Source organism: Meles meles, chromosome 15 (assembly GCF_922984935.1).
Source record: "Meles meles chromosome 15, mMelMel3.1 paternal haplotype, whole genome shotgun sequence".
NCBI lineage: Eukaryota > Metazoa > Chordata > Mammalia > Carnivora > Mustelidae > Meles > Meles meles.
The window spans coordinates 26,320,603-26,339,828 of NC_060080.1; the positions used below are offsets into that span (position 1 = coordinate 26,320,603).

The following is a 19,226-nucleotide window of genomic DNA, read 5'->3' on the forward strand; positions in this document are numbered from 1 at the left end:
TGAAGGAGAGGATGGATCTGTTTCCATTTTCATTTGGCCTTATTTTCAATCCTAATTTAATTTTTCTTTGTGGATTCACAAGATACTTCTGAAGATATCATTAAATCCACATTACACTGAAATACTTCTGCTGCTCTTGGATGACAAACTACATAAATAAAGTACTGTTTTTTCTACTGCGCTCTTTGGAAAATGGTATTATGTTCCTGATTGCAAGTGATTGTGTTAAAATTCCCTAGGGACCTTTTGGTTTAAAGCAAGGGGCAGGGGAAATCCCTGTCATAGTTGTACAGTGATCTCAGTGGGTTTTTCTGATAACCCTGATAACTCTGTATGTAGTGAGGCTTTTGATACTCTACCTTGTTTTCCAGCCCATTAACCCTAAGAATTCCACTTTCCCTCATAGGGGGTACTGCACATTGTTCAACTTCTTTTTGGTGCTTTCTTGTCTTCCTGCAACCCCACAAACAGGTTTTTGTGTAAAAGTGGGGTTGTAAGGTCAAAGGTGAATCACTGCTTTATTCTTGCCTTTTTGCTCTTTCCTTTCTTTGCTGCAGTTCCAGACATAGCTCAGTTTTGACTCATGAGATTGTTACTTTGGGGGTAAATTATGACCGCTTCTCTCAAAAGAATCCTGTCCATGCCTTAGAGGGACCCTTTAAACCATCTTGTCTGTCCCTTTGCTCTCCCGGGGTTCTTCACTAACACGCTCTTTTTGCTATTTCATCTGGTTCCCCCAGCATCGTATCCCTGCCAGTCCTTTGGGAAAATCTTCCATCTTTCTCTAACTTTTATAGCCCAGTGTCATGACCATTGTGGGCTCGATAAGTGAATCCTGAATTGAAGATCCTTACGAAGAAGCCACACTTAGGAAAAAGGAATTCATAGCAAAAACTTCAAGGCCAGGAGATTGTGGTCAATGGATGAGAGGACATGTAGGACAAAGGATAGTCCTCCTGCCTAGACTGCTGCCTGTCAAGTTCTTTTCCAACAGGCCAGCCTCACCCACGCCCATGCAGATGGGAGAACCGCAATCTCGGTCTGCGACTGCTGAGGGCAGTTGTTATGTGGGAGGTGGGTGTAGGGAGTGGAACCAAGAAAGGGAAAAAGATACACCACACACACACACACTCTCTCTCTCTCTCTCTCTCCCAAAACAATTTAAGGCTAAATTTGAAGAAGGGTTACAGCAAGGGTACCTTCATTTTTAACTCTGAAAGATGGTGGGCCAAGGGATAAATGAATCAGTAGGTTCCATAACCACTTTAGGTAAATTGTTTAACGTAGAGAATAAAAAAATTAAATTGCAGTGAATTGGCTGCTAATGAGAAGACAAAAAGCACTTGACTATAAGGCCGTTATTGTGATTGCTACCATAGGTATATTAGAAATTGATTAAATGCTTCATGGAGTGATTCTCAGAGCAATGGCCTGGGATGGCCAGAACAATCTCCATTATCCCCTCCAAAATTTGCCTTAAAGTCCTGGAGGAGGAGATGCCTCATTCAAACCCAGTGGGGCTGAGCAAGGAAATGGAGGTGGACCTGGTAGTCCTAAATTAACAAACTCAAACTGGCTTTGGAAAAGGAGATTGACAGCATACATTTGAAGAAGGTTACTGTAATTGTCCAGTAAAATATTCATGTTCCGTAAAGGAATTATAATCTCATCCAGACAGGGGAATAAAGCATTAAGCATCTTTTTGTTTGCTGAGATGTTAAACTTCTAGAAAAGGTGACATGAAGTTCTGTTGATTCCCTTGTTAGTATCAAGTTTTTAATAGTCTTTTTCTCTTTTCTGAAGTGGCTTGTATAAGAATTCCTTGATGGTTTGGTATACCTTTTCTGTAAAATTGCCTACCTTTGTTTTCATTTTAAGGAGAATTTTTTTTTTTTTAAGATTTTATGTATTTATTTGATAGAGAGAGATCATAAGTAGGCAAAGAGGCAGGCAGAGAGAGTGAGAGGGAAGCAGGCTCCCCGCCGAGCAGAGAGCCTGATGTGGGACTCAATCCCAGGACCCTGAGATCATGACCTGAGCTGAAGGCAGCGGCTTAAACCACTGAGCCACCCAGGCGCCCCCTTTGTTTTCATTTTAATTGATTTATTTGGCGTTCTGTTTCTTTAGCTCAATTTTATAATTTGTTCATAGCAATTGCTTATTTTTTTTCAAAAAATTACTCATCTTATTTGTGCCATTTTCTTTTATTCTAAATAGAATATAGTTACACATTTTTCTCATTTTTTTCCTAAGAGCCAGCTTTTGGTTTTGTTTATCATTTCTTTTTTTTTTTAAAGATTTTATTTTATTTTATTTTTTTAAAGATTTTTTATTTATTTATTTGACAGAGAGAGATCACAAGTAGATAGAGAGGCAGGCAGAGAGAGAGAGGGAAGCAGGCTCCCTGCTGAGCAGAGAGCCCGATGCGGGACTCGATCCCAGGACCCTGAGATCATGACCTGAGCCGAAGGCAGCAGCTCAACCCACTGAGCCACCCAGGCGCCCGTGGTTTTGTTTATCATTTCTATTCTTTCATTATATTTATTATTTTCTTCTTTCTTGAGTTTGGTGTTTTTCTATAATGTTAAGGTGAATGTTTTCACTAATTTATTGTCATTTTTTTGTAATAAATGCACTGAAGATCACAAATTTCCCTCTAAAAATACTGCTTTAGTTATATCCTGCAGTTGGTGATATATAGTATTTTCAAAGTTCTAAATATTTTTTCTTTTCTTTTAAAGATTTTATTTGTTTATTTGACAGAGAGAGATCACAAGTAGGCAGAGAGGCAGGCAGAGAGAGATAGAGGGAAGCAGGCTCCCCGCTGAGCAGAGAGCCCAATGTGGGACTCGATCCCAGGACCCTGAGACCATGACCCGAGCAGAAGGTAGAAGCCCAACCCACTGAGCCACCCAGGCGCCCTATTTTTTATTTTCTAGTATGAGTCTCTTTGTTCCCTCACTGTGGTTTCCTTTTCTTTTCTTTCTTTCTTCTTCTTCTTCTTCTTCTTCTTTTTTTTTTTTTTTAGGAGTACATCTTTAAGTTTCCAGGCATATATATTTTTAGCTATTTACTGTTGATTTCTTTTTTTTTTTAAACTGTTGATTTCTTATTTAATTTCAGAGACTATGGTCAGTTATACTTTTTTTCTACAAGCAACTAATAATTTTTGTTCTCAATAATTTGTTAAATATAATGACATATTTCATCAATTTCTGTTCTCACCATTGATCATTTATTGCATCCCTTTCTTTCTGTCTGAATTCCCTTTTATTTTTGCAAGAGAGGGTCCTTCAGCAGTTCTTTTAAGTTAGGGGCAGTAGATGATAAACTTAGTCCTTGTACATCTGAAAGTGTTTGACTTCTCATTTACTCTTGAGTAGTAAGTTTGGCTGGTTACAAAATTTTAGGCTTGACAATTATTTTTATGCAGTGCTTTACATGTACTAGTCTGTTGTTTTCTACATTTTTTTTTTAAGATTTTATTTATTTATTTGACAGAGAGAGATCACAAGTAGGCAGAGAGGCAGGCAGAGAGAGTGAGAGGGAAGCAGGCTCCCTGCCGAGCAGAGAGCCCAATGCGGGACTCGATCCCAGGACCCTAAGATCGTGACCTGAGCCGAAGGCAGCGGCTTAAACCACTGAGCCACCCAGGTGCCCCTGTTTTCTACATCTTTTGTTGCTAATGAAATACCTGCCATTCTCATTGTCATTCTTTTGTAGGTTTTAGGATTATCTTTGTTTGGCAATTTCATACAATTTCATACAATTTATTTATCTTTATTTCTAATGTTTGGTACAAAAAATATACTTTTGATCATAGAATTTCCATCTTTGTTCAGTTGTGGGAAATGCTCAGCTCTGTCTTTTCAAATACTTTGTCCTGACATTTTCTGTATCTGTTTATGGTGGCATGTCTATCAAATGTATGTTTGAGCCTTACCTCTCATACTTTCCTCTTCTTATTGTTCTTTTATTTTTTAATCTGCACTCCTTGTGGATTTCTCACTGTTTCTTTCTAGTTCATTAGTTCTCTCCTTGTGTGCAGTCTAGTTTTCTGTCACCTACTAAGGTTTTGTTTGTTTGTTTCAAATGTCTCTTTCAATTCCAAAATTTCCAACTGCTTTTTATTTACATCTCCCTATCCTTGTTTCATTTCTACCTGTTTATGTTTTGCAATTTCTTGCTCCTTTAAAATTTTGATTTTATTTATTTATTTTTAATTTAAATTCAATTAACATATAGTATATTATTAGCTTCAGAGGCAGTGATTCATTGGTCTCATATAAGCTCCTTTAAAATTGTAAAAAATTTTGTAGGGAAATTTGAGGTGGTTTGGGGTTGTTTGGGTCTCAAATTCTGTTTATTAACATGAATGACTAAGGACTGACAGGAAGTTCACATTAGCATTTTATGCCTGACGCTATGGTTTCTTTAGCTATGATTACTCATTATCATTCTCTTTAAAATCTGACTTTCAATAGAGAAAAAGCTTTTAGAACTTTGCAAGAAGCTCTCAAGTGCAACTATGAACACTGGCAGATCTGGGAAAACTACATTCTCACTAGCACTGATGTTGGGGAATTTTCAGAAGCCATTAAAGCTTATCACCGGCTCTTGGACTTACGAGACAAATACAAAGATGTTCAGGTAAAATATTCATATTTTGTTTTTTCAACTTGTGATTGATGTTAGTGCTTGATTATATGATTGTGATATTGACTAAATATGTGTTTGGTTTTAATTGTGGTTTCTGGCACAGGGCTCCAAGAACCTTTGGAATTTCCTAAGCAAGGACAGCCGTAAAGGTATCTTGAGTTGTGTTAATGAGGTGACTTTTGGAAAGCACTAAGGACGGGGATGGTTGCCAGGGTATCAACCATGTGATTAGAGGGTTGGAACTCTCATTCCCATAACCTCCACTCCTCTCCCCCCATGACCTCCTGGGAAGGGAGTGGGTGTGGAAATTGAACTCTGTCACCAATGGCAGTGACTTAATCAGTTGTGTCTGTGTAACTGAGCTTCCATAAAACCCCAGCAGGATAGGGTTCGAAGAGCTTCTGGGTTGGGGAACACATGGCGGTGCCAGGAGAATGGTGCACCCCGAGAGAGCATGCAAGCATCATGCCCTTTCCCACATACTTTGCCTTATGCACTTCTACTGTCTGGCTGTACCTGAGTTACATCTTTTCATAATAAACCGGTAATCTAGTAAGTCAGATGTTTCTTAGAGTTCTGTGAACTTACTGCTCTATCAAATTAATCAAATCCAAAGGGTGGGGTTTGGAACCTCCAGTCTCTAAAGTATAAGGGACAACCTGGACTTGGGGCTGGCATCTGGAGTGGGGAGGAGGAGGGATCGGCAGTCTTACAGGACTGAGACCTCCGTCTGTGGGATCTGATGCTCTCTCTGGGGAAATAGTTTCAGAATTGAGTTGGTAGTGTAGTGTGGGGAATCCCCCAACCCTGCATGCTTCTGTGTCCCGTCAGAATCGGTGACCAGAATCATCTGAGTGATAAAATTGTTTCCTTGACGATACATAGGAAAATTTTGTTAAACACATGTGGTATATAGAATGAGCGCTTTTTTCCTCTAGTTGAATATTCTTCGTTACATATTCTGGCATTCCAGTGTCAAATACGTCTGTGCAGTCATAGATTGAATGTTATTGTGACTCAGCTAAGAGTATTTGATATGTGGTTTATGTACATACAGTCAGCTTGCAGAAATGAAATAGAATGATGTTTGTTGTGATTTATTGCTTTGGTTATCTCAGTGTAATAGCTGGAGTAAGTCCCATTCTCGTTTATTCACTCATTGAACAAGCATTTATTATATACTTTCAGATGTTTTAAACAATATAGAAATGAAGACTAAAAAACTTTGCAGTGTTTAGTGAAATGGTCCTCTTGGTGAGATGAAGTCAGAATGGTTAAGTCTAACACTGTACAAAAAAATATTAGATCCTTTCCGAAAACATGGGAGACTTTGAAGTCATTGTGTTTGTCATCTTGTGGTTAAAGATTGTACACAGACAAGGCTGTGTAGACGCCTCGGGGTTACAAAGTCAGGGGGCTTGAAAATACAACACTTTATTTGCATTAATCAGGACATGCTATTTAAAATGATGACGTTGAGGGGCACCAGTCGTTAAGTGTCTGCCTTTGGCTCAGGTCATGATCTCAGAGTCCTAGGATTGAGCCCCACATTGGGCTCCCTGCTCAGCAGGAAGCCTGCTTCTCCCTCTCCCACTCCCCCGGCTTGTGTTCCCTCTCTTGCTGTCTCTCTCTCTGTCAGATAAGTAAATAAAAATCTGTTAAAAAAATAAAATGATGAAGTTGAAATTATGAAAAAACAAAAATAACATCTGACATATGACAATACCTTACTATTTCTACATAGTAGAAGAGCTGTACTCCATCTCTTCCAAAATTTACCTTATTTGGGCCCTATTCTATAGCCCCAGCCCTCGACCTGGATACATGGTCTTGCAAGCTCAGCCATATGACTGGCCATGTTACTTCAAGGCTCAGCTTCTGGGCCATTCACTTGAAAGATCTTTGGCTTCAAGTAGAAAGATGTACCTACTTCCAGGATATATGTTGACCCCTTTGAATCAGCTTTCTTTTTCTTTTACCCTTCTGTCCTTTCTAAATATTGTATATTGACCTTTCATTATAGAAAGAAGGGACTTGAATTCTCTAGCATAAAGATCGATTAAAACATGAATGGGGGCAGAGCTGAATTTTACATCTGAGAGAAGCTAGGAGCCCTGGCCGATCTATTTGCATGGTTTCCTGTTCTCAGTGGAGGCAGTTCTTTCTCTTCTACACTTAGCCTGTGGACAAAGGGTACGGATGAGGCTCTGAACAGATCTTGGTATGTTACTAAACCACTGAAGATGGGGCAGAGATTCCAAAGTGCTCATCTCCTATTTACTTCAACTGTAATTTTTAAAAAGATCCTTCTTTACTAGAAAGCATTCTGAAGCCTGTTCCTAAAGTATCAGAGAGAATGTAAATAGTTTACATTGGGAGTTTATTCCATTTTATACTTGAAATAAATTCTGGGTTCTTTTTCGTTCACGTTTTACAAATGTGCACAAAACATTCAAATCCGGCACTCCTCATTTCGACACCACCGCTGGCTCAATCCCAGCACTCTTTAGAATTACAAACCGTCAGAGCAGGAAGGGACCCTAAAGGAGTCCTGTAGGCTCGGCTGAATAAGCCACACACACATCAGAAAGGGGTGTGAAGTCGTAGAAGGGTTGATTCTCCCAAGTTGTCGCCCTGCCGGCGTTGCTGCTGGGCGTGTCATGTCTGCCTGAGGTGTCTGAGAATTGACTCCTTGGTCAGGCTCATCCCATTAATCTTCTCTCGTGTGTCCCTGGTTTCTAACTGATCTTCCTGCATTTCTGTTGCCGGTGGAATTCCCCCTCTGAATCCATATTTTAACTCACAGCAATTCTTCAGATCTGCTAAGGATTAGTAATAATTGACTTACCAGACTAGCTTTTTGGATTTTACTGAGAAAATACTGATCATCCTTCTATGCTTGGCACCCTTGGAGTTGGTTTTCTATAAGGAACCCAACAGAAGAGGTTTAGGCCCCTCTTCTGTGAGAGATGGACTTGGGTGGTTATGGTACTTGAGCATCAAAGTGGGGGGGAGTCTTTTCTGTTTTCTCTCTCACTTACTCTCCTGTGCTTTTCAAGGCACATAAAGCAGGTCAAGGTGGGGCATGGTAGAGTCATAATAACTAGCATGTCTTGAGGGCTGGCTGTGTGCCAGACACTATTCTAAGCACTTAATGTGTATTAACTAGTTTCTCATCATGACTTTATGGGATAGATTTGGACATTCATAAGCTATGTTGGACTTTGGAACATATGTATGTATCTTCCTGCTTTGTTTTAAGGAAGCTAATGCTATCAAACAAAATAACTATTCAAAGATTGTTCTGAAAGCTGGTATTTCCACATCATAAAGAATTATAAAGTCATCAAGATATTGCTGATTTCATTTGACTTATGTGTATCAAATATGCCATGTCATCTAGCTAAGTTGGACCCAAGAGGACTCTATTCCAAAAGAAAGGCGAGACAAATGAAACATTTGCTTTATTGAAGATGGTTTAGAGTAAAATAGGTTTAGCCTTGATCATTCCAGTCTCTTGTAATTAAATTAGCTGGAAATGTATTGAGAATCTTAAGTTTTTCTTCTGTCTCTACTCTTCTCCCACCATTCCCAGCTTAGGAATCTCTTTCTGTCTCAGGATGGAAATAAATTCTTACACATGTCTAGAATAATACTGGTGTATTTGCGTATCTGTAACTGTATGGGGAGAGAAGTGATATTTAGAATAATATGTTGGTAGTCACAGTGACAGATACCAAGGAGAAAACTCTGGCAAAAATAACCTGTGTTTGATTCTGAAGATGAAACTTTCAGTTGTTGATTTTGCATATTGTATACTGAAACTAATTCACTGGAATTGTAAGAACACATGCTTAGAAATTCTTCAGTAGCCTTGCCTGAAAAAGAATGAAGAGACTCACACAATAGTGTATTCTGTGGAATTCTGGGCACTTCTCAGTCAATACAATTCATTTTGAAGTAAAAGTGTTTTTTCTTAAGTTTTTAATGAAGACCTAAAGAGGAAGCAAATCTTATTTAATGTAAAGAATGATTCTATAACAAAGGATTGCTTTTTTTCTTTCCATTTATTCAACCTTAGTTCCGAATGCATAGAGATGCATTTTGAGCATTTTTCAGAAAAGGGAAAAAAAGTCTTAAGAGAAACCCCACCCTACCCCCCGCAAACTTCTTATAACACAAATTGAGATATTTTGATTGAATTTTTATCTTAGATTTTTCAAACATATTTTGGTGTTCATGGAGCTTTTCATTCCTTCCAGCAAATCTAATCATGAGGAATTTTTACCCATGGAAAAAAATCACGTTCTGATTTCCATTTAAAATTCTAATCTTGAACTAAAGTGACAGTTTTTTGGTTTTCTAAAGAAAATTTCTAGGATTTAGTTTAAATTTACGGCCAGCTAAGCAACAAGTGTTGTTGGCCAGGATTCAGAGAAAGAGGAAGCCTTGTGCAGTTGGTGGGAATGCAAACTGGTGCAGCTACTCTGGGAAGCAGTATGGAGCTTCCTCGAGAAGTTAAAAATATTACTACCCAAAAAAAAAAAAAAAAAAAAAAAATATTACTACCCTGTGATTCAGTATTTGCACTACTGGGAATTTATCCTAAGAATACAAAAACACTGATTCGAACGGATAGATAAAACAATGTTTATTGTTTCAATATTTTCAATAGCCAAATTAGGGAAGCAACCCAAGTGCTCATCAATAGGTGAATGGATAAAGAAGATGTGGTATTTTTGTGTGTGTGTGTGTACACACACACACACACACACACACACACACACACACACACACACACAAAATGGAATACTATGCAGCTATAAAAAAGAACGAACTCTTGCCATTTGCAAAAACGTGGATGGATTCTAGAAAGTGTAATGCTGAGTGAAATAAGACAGAGAAAGACAAATACCATATCACTTCACTCATGTGGAATTTAGGAAGCAAAAAAAAGGGAAGCAAAAAAACAAAGGGAAGAAAGGAGACAAACTAAAAAATAGACTCTTTTTTTTTGAAGATCAACCAGAACAAGAATTTATTAATAAGTCAAATTTATATACTCAGAAATGAGTACATAACATATCTTCTTAAAATAATCAGTGAAAGGTCTTGGAATTCAGCCCATTGATTTTTAAAATAAAAATGTGTAGATGGACTGACTAGGAGAATGGAGAACACCGAAGACAGCATCACTAAGTGGAAGATGAAATTGATGACTTGTCATAGACCGCAGCCCTGGGGAATCTACTGATATTCCTTAAAGACGGTTTTGTTCTTTGCCTTTTCTACCTGTTGAAAAAACAGGCTCTTAACTGCAGAGAACAAACTGATGGTCACCAGAGGGGAAGTGTCAGGCGATGGGTGAAATAGAGGAAGGGGATTAAGAGTGAGTTACCGTGATGAGCACTGAAATATGTGGAGCTGTTGAACCCCTATAATGTGCACCTGAGACTGGGTAGCACTGTGCACTAACTGCACTGGAAGGAAAATAAGTTCTAAACAATTTCTAGCCAGCTAGTATTTTAATCTAGTTTTCCTCTCACTCTTCCTTTGTTCCTCAAATTCAGAATATGAAACATTCCTCCTTTTGTACAGCACTATTTCATCTGCACATGAATATTTCAGTGAGTTTGAAATTAGTTTCTATAAGACGTCAGTGGTTTTAGAGACAAGGGCAGCTTTGGGGTTCTTGAGACTTCCTTCTTGTACCCCCCCTTCGACACACAGGATTCCCAGCAACTGTTTCTGTTATGAGAAATATTGCTTGTAAACAGAGCTCTTTGAATGGCACTTTTGAAGATGTCTTAAGGCTCTTAGCTTAATGTTTACATTTGGATTTGGAGAAATATTACTGAGAACATAATGTCCAGATAACCAGCAACTTGCTCAGGCCAAATTACCATCTGGAGCACCCTGTAATGGAGAAACAGTCACAGTGAGATAATGTGGCAGGACCTATTAATGGCTTTCCTTACAAGTGTCTTAGAATGCTGATGGCAGTGTTTAGTGTCTGGCAGGTGTGGGGAGAATCACTCTGTAGTGATGTCATCATAATGGAAGGAAAGTCTTGAAGGCTGTTGATGGGCTTGGTTGTATTTAGCTTCATGGAATATTTCTGTCTTTCATCATGCTTTATTACAATTAGTCTGTGGACTAAGACAATTGATAGGTTGTCTGGAATATTTTTATCTTGGCTAAAAAAATTTACTTCATTTGATGCTACAAGTTTAGCAAGAGGTGTTTTTCAAAAAAACTCTGATATTCTTATCTTTGACACTACCGGACCTCATTCTATTCTAGTTTGCTTAAAAAAAGTTATTTATTTATAGTTCTTTATAAATGTGGTTATTGTCATTTTAATTGTTTCTGTTATGTGTGTGTATATGTGTAAATTTATAATCTTTTTAATGCAGTAAGTTAGCTACAAATTATTCTGTATTTTTCAATATTCGTAATAAAAGGAGTACTATCTCTATCACTTTCTCCTTTTTCTGTGTCCTAATTTTGATTAGTGCATAGCCTAGTAAAACTTAGGAATGCTTTTTGTCATGGTACATATTTATGTTTATGTCTAGGCTATATATATTTTTATATTTTAGTTACAATAAAATAAAATTTCATATTCCTGCATAATTAGTCTCTGCTCAGTTTTCCAGGTGTTTATTATTGTGAATAACGCCATGAGTATCCTTTTAGATAAATCCTTGTGTATAGCCATGCTTCTTTCCTCAAGGTAAATTCTAATGTTGATTTGTTAGTTTTTTTCTTTTTTCTTTTTCTCCTTCTCCCTGCCCCCCCCCCCTTCTTTGATGAGTGGGGCAATCATTTCAGGGAAAGAATTTAAGTATTGCAGTATTACACCCCATTTGCTATTTATAAATGGAAGAGGAAGAGAAGGGGATTAACATATATTAAGTGCTTGTTATGTTTCTGGCACTTACCATGGGTTGTCTGTTACAGGGCATTCAGTATTTTCAGGTGGATACTAAATATTTCTCATTTTACAGTGGATGAACGTGACACATAGGAGGTTATATAGTGTGACCAGCCAGGTAGCTATAGTAGGAACCAAAGACAGGAAGCACATCTAGGTATGCCTGTTTTTCTCCTTTGTATCATGTCTGGAAGTCTATGGGAAGATTTATGTTTAAAAAAAAAAACAACCCACTTCTACATTATATAAATGAGCATGTGAACTATATATGACAAAGTTTTAAAAAATTGGGGCACGGGGGGTACCTGGGTGGCTCAGTCGGTAAAAAATTGGGGCATAATTTACGTGTATTAAAATGTACAGGTTGAAAATGTTAGTTGATGTGTTTGGATCATTCTGTGTTCTTATATAGCCAATATCCAAAACAGATAAGGTGCATTTTCATCACCACAGAAAGTCCTCTTTGGCCCCTTTCCAGTCCATTGTACCATCATTCTTTAACCCCCAGGCCAGGCTACTGCTTTCTGATTTCAGTACCATCGTTATCCTTTGGTTTTTCTTAAATGTCTTATATGGAGAATCATATACAGAGTGTTCTTTTAGATTGATGTTGTTCTTTGTGTGGATTTCTCTTTGGTGTCTTTTTTTTTTTTTTTAAGATTTTATTTATTTATTTGACAGAGAGTGATCACAAGTAGGCAGAGAGGCAGGCAGAGAGAGAGGAGGAAGCAGGCTCCCTGTTGATCAGAGAGCCCGATGTGGGGCTCGATCCCAGGACCCTGAGATCATGACCTGAGCCGAAGGCAGAGGCTTTAACCCACTGAGCCACCCAGGCGCCCCTCTCTTTGGTGTCTTCTTTGGGAAGGGGGGAGGTGGTGTTGACGGGCACTGTGGCAGCCTGCCAACCAGACTGTGGTCCTGCAGCGAGTGGCGGCTAGCTGTTGCCTGAAAGAAAAGAGGGGAGGGCATGGATAGATCTTACACAAATTATATCCGTAAAGTCAGTATTATTTCCATTTTTTTTTTTTTGCTGAGGTATCTGCAACTTAGCAAGGTGAACTAGTAAGTCTCATGTTTCAGAGCGAGCAAGTGGTCGTAAAGCCAGGACTTGAAGCCCAAAGTCTGGTCTTTTTAACCTAAAAGCCTGGGCATGCCTTTCGCACAATCGAAGACATTTTTTTCCCCCCTGAAGACGTGAAAAAACAAATATTAAACTGCCTACCTCACTGCGATAACCAAGGTTTGGGGAAGCCAAGGGTCGGGGTTATCAGGCCAGGAAACAGAGCAAATCCTGTGAAGCGCTCCAAGTGGAGCAGGGAGGTAGCCAAGCCGGGAGGCAGAAAATGGCTTCACTCCTGGCCTGGAGCCCTCCTGGAAGTTTCTGTAACTGGACTTCAGGCAATCCCATTCCTTCCGGCTTTAAAGACCTCCAGAATGCAAAGGGCCAACACCTTGTGCTTTTGGCCAAGATTTTGGTGAGACTTGGCCAAGGATTCCAAGGTTAGTATTGGGGAAGGGAATAGTTCGGGCTTTCTCTTTGTGGGGATTTCTCAGCATGTATGTTGGAATCACTGTTCGTCCATGTGAGGAAACATGAACTCTCCTCAGGGTCTGGAGGTGGCTCCCCACAGTCATTCTCTGCTGCCACATCCCCTAGGCACAGTCTGGGACAGAGGGGAGAGAGAGGCTTAGGATAGAGAATAAAGTTCTGGCTCACCTAAATGAATGAGAGATGTGAGTGAGAGATTAAGAGGTCATTGCAGGGCATCCAGGGCCTGGCGCTGGTTTGGGGACGATGTGAGGAGCTTTAAGGCTGTTTATAGCGATGAGAATGAAATCCCTCTAAGCCTCCAGGCTTAAAAAATATACTTAGATTATTTTATGATACATCAAATGAATTCCAAATGGACTAACTCTATGCAAACTCTTTATTCATCTCATAAAAAAATCGGGAATAGAAATGGATACTTCCCAAATTTTCTGAACTTTAAAGCAATAAAAGAAAACTTGAAAGAATTTTTATGACCATATTTAAAAAGTATGTGATGGAATATTTGTAACGAATAAGAAAGATTAAAAGCTAATAATACCCTTATTATATAAAGAGCTATTATCTGCTACAGGAATGAAATGTGACAGAACAGTGGATTCAGAAACAGACTCAAGTAAGTTACGAGAATGTGGTCCATGAAAAAGAGGACATTTTAAGTCTGTGGGATAAAAATAGAATATTCAATATGTATTGGGATGGTTGGCCAAGCATCTGGGATAAAAAACTAAAGCTCTGCCTCACTGCTTACACTAAAGTAAATTCAGTTGCATCAGATACTGAAATTGGAGTGCCCTGAGAACGAGGATGACACTGTAGATACGAGCAGAGATTCTGGGGGTAGACAGTCCGGGCTTGCAGCCCACCTCCACCCGCCTGCAGCCCTGCGGCCTGGGGGAAGTTAATCGCTTTATGCCTCACTTTTGTAAGATGGGGATGAAAATAGTGCCTGCCTCTCGAGGACTGTGGTGAGGAGTAAAGGAGTTGATCTCTGGAAAGGGCTTGAAACAGTGCTTGGCACATACAGGTGTTCTGAGTGTGGCCGCTTTCATCTTCATCATCATCATCATCACCAAAAAAGTTAAAACCATACAAGCACTGAAAGAAAAGAAAGTATGGCAAATACTTTTTACAAGCTTGGGGTTGGAGAAACCATTTTTAATCGTGACACAAAAGCCATACCCCAGGAAAGAAAAGTTTGAGAGGTTTGATATTTGAAACTTCTACACATGGGGGAAGGATGCCATTGGAGTGGGGTGCCAGAGGTCACCATCCCTAGAAGGGACAGGCTGTGAGGTGACAGCCGTTCATTTGGTGCTTCTTGAACTGAACCTGGAAGATGATTAGGAGAAGCTGGGGAAGTGCCCTGTGGAGAGACTGTTTCAGTGATTCCGGTGTGCTCTGGGTCTTTCTACTAAACACTCCCGGCTTAGTCTCCTGCAGCTGCTCTAACAAGTTACCACACACATGGTGTCTCCAGACAACAGAAGTGTATTCTCACCATTCAACTCTGGAGCCAAGAAGGCTGAGATCAAGGGGTTGGCCAGGCCGTGCTCCCTCTGAAGGCTGTGGGGAACAGTCTTTCCTTGCTTCCTCTGGGTGCTGGTGGCTCTTGGCATTACTTGGCTTGTGGTGGCGTCGCTCCGGTCTCTACCTCTTCCCCTGCTTCTGCACCACCTTCTCCGTGTGTCCTCTCCTCTTCTTAGAAGGACGGTAGTCACTGAACTTAGGACACACCCGAATCTGGTATAACCTCTGTTTGTTTGTTTTTTAACCCTGCCAACCCCAACCCCTAACCCTGGTATAACCTCATCTTAACTAATTATATCCACAAATTATATGTGTTTGAAAGAAGATCGCATTGTCAAGTTCTGTTTAGACATGAATTTGGGGAAGATGCAAATTCACCACAGCTGACCCACCACAACTGTTCTGTTCCCTTTTCAGGGAGAAGGCAATACCTGCGAGATTAGTGGCATTGGTAGAGGCCAGGAGTGCACCCGACACCCAGCTTCACCTCACTGGGGGCGGTTGTGGTGGCAGAGGTGACGTCCACAAAGCCACACCAAGGCCAGAGATGTCGCCACTCATCGTGTGAAGGCCTTGCCATTAGCCAACAACACCAGATGTTTGAACATCTGAAAGTGACGAAGGAGATAGTAAGAATAGGGAGGGAGTGGATGGAAAACGAATAAAGCTTTTCAGATAGAACTCAGTCATGTGCAATATTGAGAGAGAAGCCCAGAATCCCCTGCCATGGTGGACAAACTAGGATTTCTCTTTTTTGTTCAAGTCCAGTATGGTTAACATACAGTGTTGTATTGGTTTCAGGTGTGACTCAGCACTTCCGTCCAGCACCCGGCGCTCATCACAAGTGCCCTCCTTCATCCCCACCACCTGTTTTACCCATCTCGGCACCCCCCCCCCCGCCCCCCGCCCTCTGGTGACCATCATCTTGCTCTCTGTAGTTAAAGAGTCTTGGTTTTTCTGTCTCTCTCTTACAAAGTAGAATTTCTAAGAAGGATCCACTGTTGGGCTTTAGGAGATTGTGATGTGACCGGCAACACTGTGAAAAAGACTTGTGTATGTGGATATGCACGTTCTGGAAAGAGGATTCTGAACTCTCATTAGATTACCATGTGGGTGTCCAGAACCTGAGGAAAGTAAACACAGACTGAAGAATCATCTTTGGAGTAAACTGTTAGGATTAGTTTTCAGATAAAAAGGCTAGTTGGTCCTCCCTTATAATCACTGTGGATTAAAAGACGCCTCTAGAACTTGCACTACATGACAAGTGGGACAGTACTACGGAGTGCACTTATCTGTTGCTCTAGTCTGCGAATGTCCTTCCAAGTGCGCATGAGTAACTTGTGCACAACCACATCTCCCAGCCGCCACCCCATTTCTCTGCAGCTCTTTAGCTCTGGAGGAGAAGCGCCTTCCATGGACTCCGCGTGCCCTCCTCCGGCCTCTTTGGAGCCCAAGCCGATGAGGCTTTCTCTCCCCGTCTACTGAACTGCACTGTTGGCAAGGTCCCTCCTGCCACTTCCAGGGGACACTCGTCAGTCCTCAAGTTCTTCAGCCTATTGGCTATGTCGAACCCCACAGATCTCCCTTCCTCCACAAAATGCTTCTTTCACTTGGCTTCCAGAATTTTGCGCTTCTTACCTTACCAGCTGTGGCTTCCTCATCTCATTGGTGACAGCCAGGGAGACAAGCCCCTTTTGGTGACAGCCCCTCCAGCCCAACCTCTGTTTCCTTCCCTGTATGTGCTGCTGCCCCTGGGGTCTCACTGTCACCTTGGTTTTCCTTCTTTTCTTCCCAAGAGTATGTATTAGGGAGACAAGGTAACAAGCTTTCCTCCACACGACCATTTAAATCTTTCTCGTGTAGACCATTCCTTTTATTTCGTTATGGCCGCACTTTTCAGATGTCTTCTTTTTTTCTCCGTTGGCTCATGATCCCCCGGAGGATTTTGGCTTTCCACTGATAATACGTGCTGGTGGGAGGGGCTAACTGGTGCCCTTCCATGTGAGTCTGGACCTTAGGGGAACCTCACCCCTGGGTGCCTTCACGACGGCCACCTCCCACCACTGGCTGGTGGTCTGGCTCCTCAGGAAGCCTCCCTGTTCTCTGCCAGGCGCTGCTTTCTTCCCGTGCCCGTGTTCCTGAGTAGCCCTCTAACCACCTCCGCAGGTGGAGGGCCCGCCAGGCGGCCGGTGCTCTGCCCTGCTGTGCCCGCAGGTCCCCCGCTTGCCCTGGGCTGGGGCTGCGGTGTGGCAGTGTCTCCGTGCTGATGGCACGCGGCGTGTAGAGCGCTCACCTGTGGACATGGGCACCCGGCAGCCTTCCACCCTCCGCTGCCTTCTCCCCCATGGCTTCTCACGTGTTTGCTGCTTCTGCCTCAGGCTCATCCGCTCTCTCCTGTCTCAAGCCATGTATGGTGTTGGGTTCAGAAAGAGGAGCAGGCAGTGGATTAGTACATCAGCTCGCGGGCTGTATTGTTTCCGTAATGAAGATTAAACAGTAAAGCCCTTTTCACACTGGGAACAAGTGAGTTCAATACAGATTAAGAAAACATTTAAGTAGCTTTAAAGAGAAATACGTTTACTCAGCAAACGTTTAGAGGGAGACTTAAGTGCATTAACTAATGAAAGAAATAAAATACAAAAAAATAGCTGCATATTCCTTTAGTAGAACAAAATGTCAAAGATTTAAAAGATAATGATCTGCCCAGTGCTGGTAGTATTCAATGAAATGACACATTTTCATATACCACTGATAGGATCTAATTTGATTTAGCCCTTTTAGAAAGTATCAGACTCACCACCGGAGTCTTAAAATGTTTATTCCCTTGATTCTGTACTTCTGTTTCTGGAATTTTTTTTCTTTTCTTTCTTTCTTTCTTTTTTTTTTTTTAACAATTTTCTGTTTTTCTAAGTAACCTCTACACACAAGTTGGGGCTTGAACTCACAACCCTGAGACACCAATCTCATGCTCCACCGAGTGAGCCAGCCAGGTGCTCCTGTTCTGGAAATCTAACCTAGATACGCAGTGAAGTGTTATTTATCATTGTAATAACATCAGTGGCAGGACATGAAAGCAGCTTCTTTGTCTGACTACAGGGAAATTGTTAAACAGACTGCCGTCTGTCAACCCAGTGGAATATTTTGAATCTATTAAAATGATCTATTTTAAAGAGTATATGAAAACACGAAAAAATTCCATGACATAATAGGGAAGATAAGACTGTTTACATAGTATTAAAAAATTTATGCATAGTAAAAAATTAGAAGAAGTTCACTGCAGTGTTAGTAGTGCTTGAGGTTGGGAATTTTCTTTTCCCTTTCTATTTTTTATTGGCTCTGATGTCTTGGGGAAGTAACAAAAATAAATAAAAACTACAAAAACCTGTTTGTTTTTGGTCTACTCAAGATTTGGCAAAGAAATAATGAAATGATCAGAGTCACTAGTATACATATTTCATAAAAGAGAAGTTTTTTCCAGTATAAAAGAATTTATTATTAGAAGGGAAGCAATAACAGGAATAAGGAGCTGTACCTTGTCAATGAACGCAACGAATGCTTGAGGCGAGACCCAGGACCTGGACTGTGGGTTCAGATCCAACTGTGCCTTCCCCAGCTGTGTGACATTGGCCAAGTTACTTGACTCCTCTGTGCTGCAGTGTCTGCATCTGCAGAATGCAGATAATAAGAACACCTTCCTCACAGGACTGTCAGGAAGATTGTGCCTTCATAGAGGCCCTGGCTCTCGAGCATGCTCACATGCTCTCTTCGTCTCTCTGTCTCTGTCTCTCTTACATATATATTTGAAAATGTTATCTACCATTATTGTCTTCCCATCATCTCCATCAAAATTCAGGAGTCAAATACCACTAGCGTTTAAAACCTCTGTGCCTCACTTGCTATGGGACCCAGAGAAAGTACATTTTGCCTTTCTTGCCTTGAGTTTATTTGTAACGTGAAGTACCTGCCTGCTGGGGTCCCTGTGAGAACCAAATGTGATCAGGTTGGTCATGTGCTCCACGCAGGGTTTGGCACATAGTGATGCTCATGGCGGAGGTTGTGGGGAGGTATTGAGGGCAACTACCATGGTGACGGATTCTGTTTTTCTTTAGGTCTCTTTTGAACCAAAAGGAAATTTAGGGGCACATGGCGAGTGAGCTAACAATGAGGGTTTTGCTGTCCACTTCTTTTATTGTTGTTGTTGTTGTTGTTGTCCACTTCTGATGGAGTAAAGGAACTTGAGGATCAATGATCATCATAATAGTTTATAGGTTTATATTGTACGTTGACTCCTTGATACAACAATTCTATGATGTAGTAGGCTGAAGACCCGTCCTCATCACTGCTGTTTACCAGTGTCATAGTCCCTGCATTTATAGCGGATTTCGGCAACAAATTCTGTAGATTTTGGTAACGCAAAGGAATGTGATGCTGACAAACTTTATAGACTGCCCAAGAGGAAATTGTATTGCTTGGTGATTCACTTAATCAGAGAAACTCTACTGCAACAGGCTTTTCTCCTTATAAGTTACAAATATTTACTTTATTCCTTTT

At 40.8% G+C, this 19,226-nt stretch overlaps 1 protein-coding gene across 1 annotated transcript in view; it reads left to right on the forward strand.

Moving 5' to 3' along the window:
* The window catches only part of TTC27 (tetratricopeptide repeat domain 27), a 179,306-nt gene that overhangs the window by 145,337 nt on the left and 14,743 nt on the right, over nt 1–19,226 (forward strand). Inside the window, exon 16 of the mRNA XM_045979984.1 lies at nt 4,485–4,650. Within this exon, the coding sequence (XP_045835940.1) occupies nt 4,485–4,650 (166 nt within the window). The remainder of the gene's footprint in view (nt 1–4,484; nt 4,651–19,226) is intronic.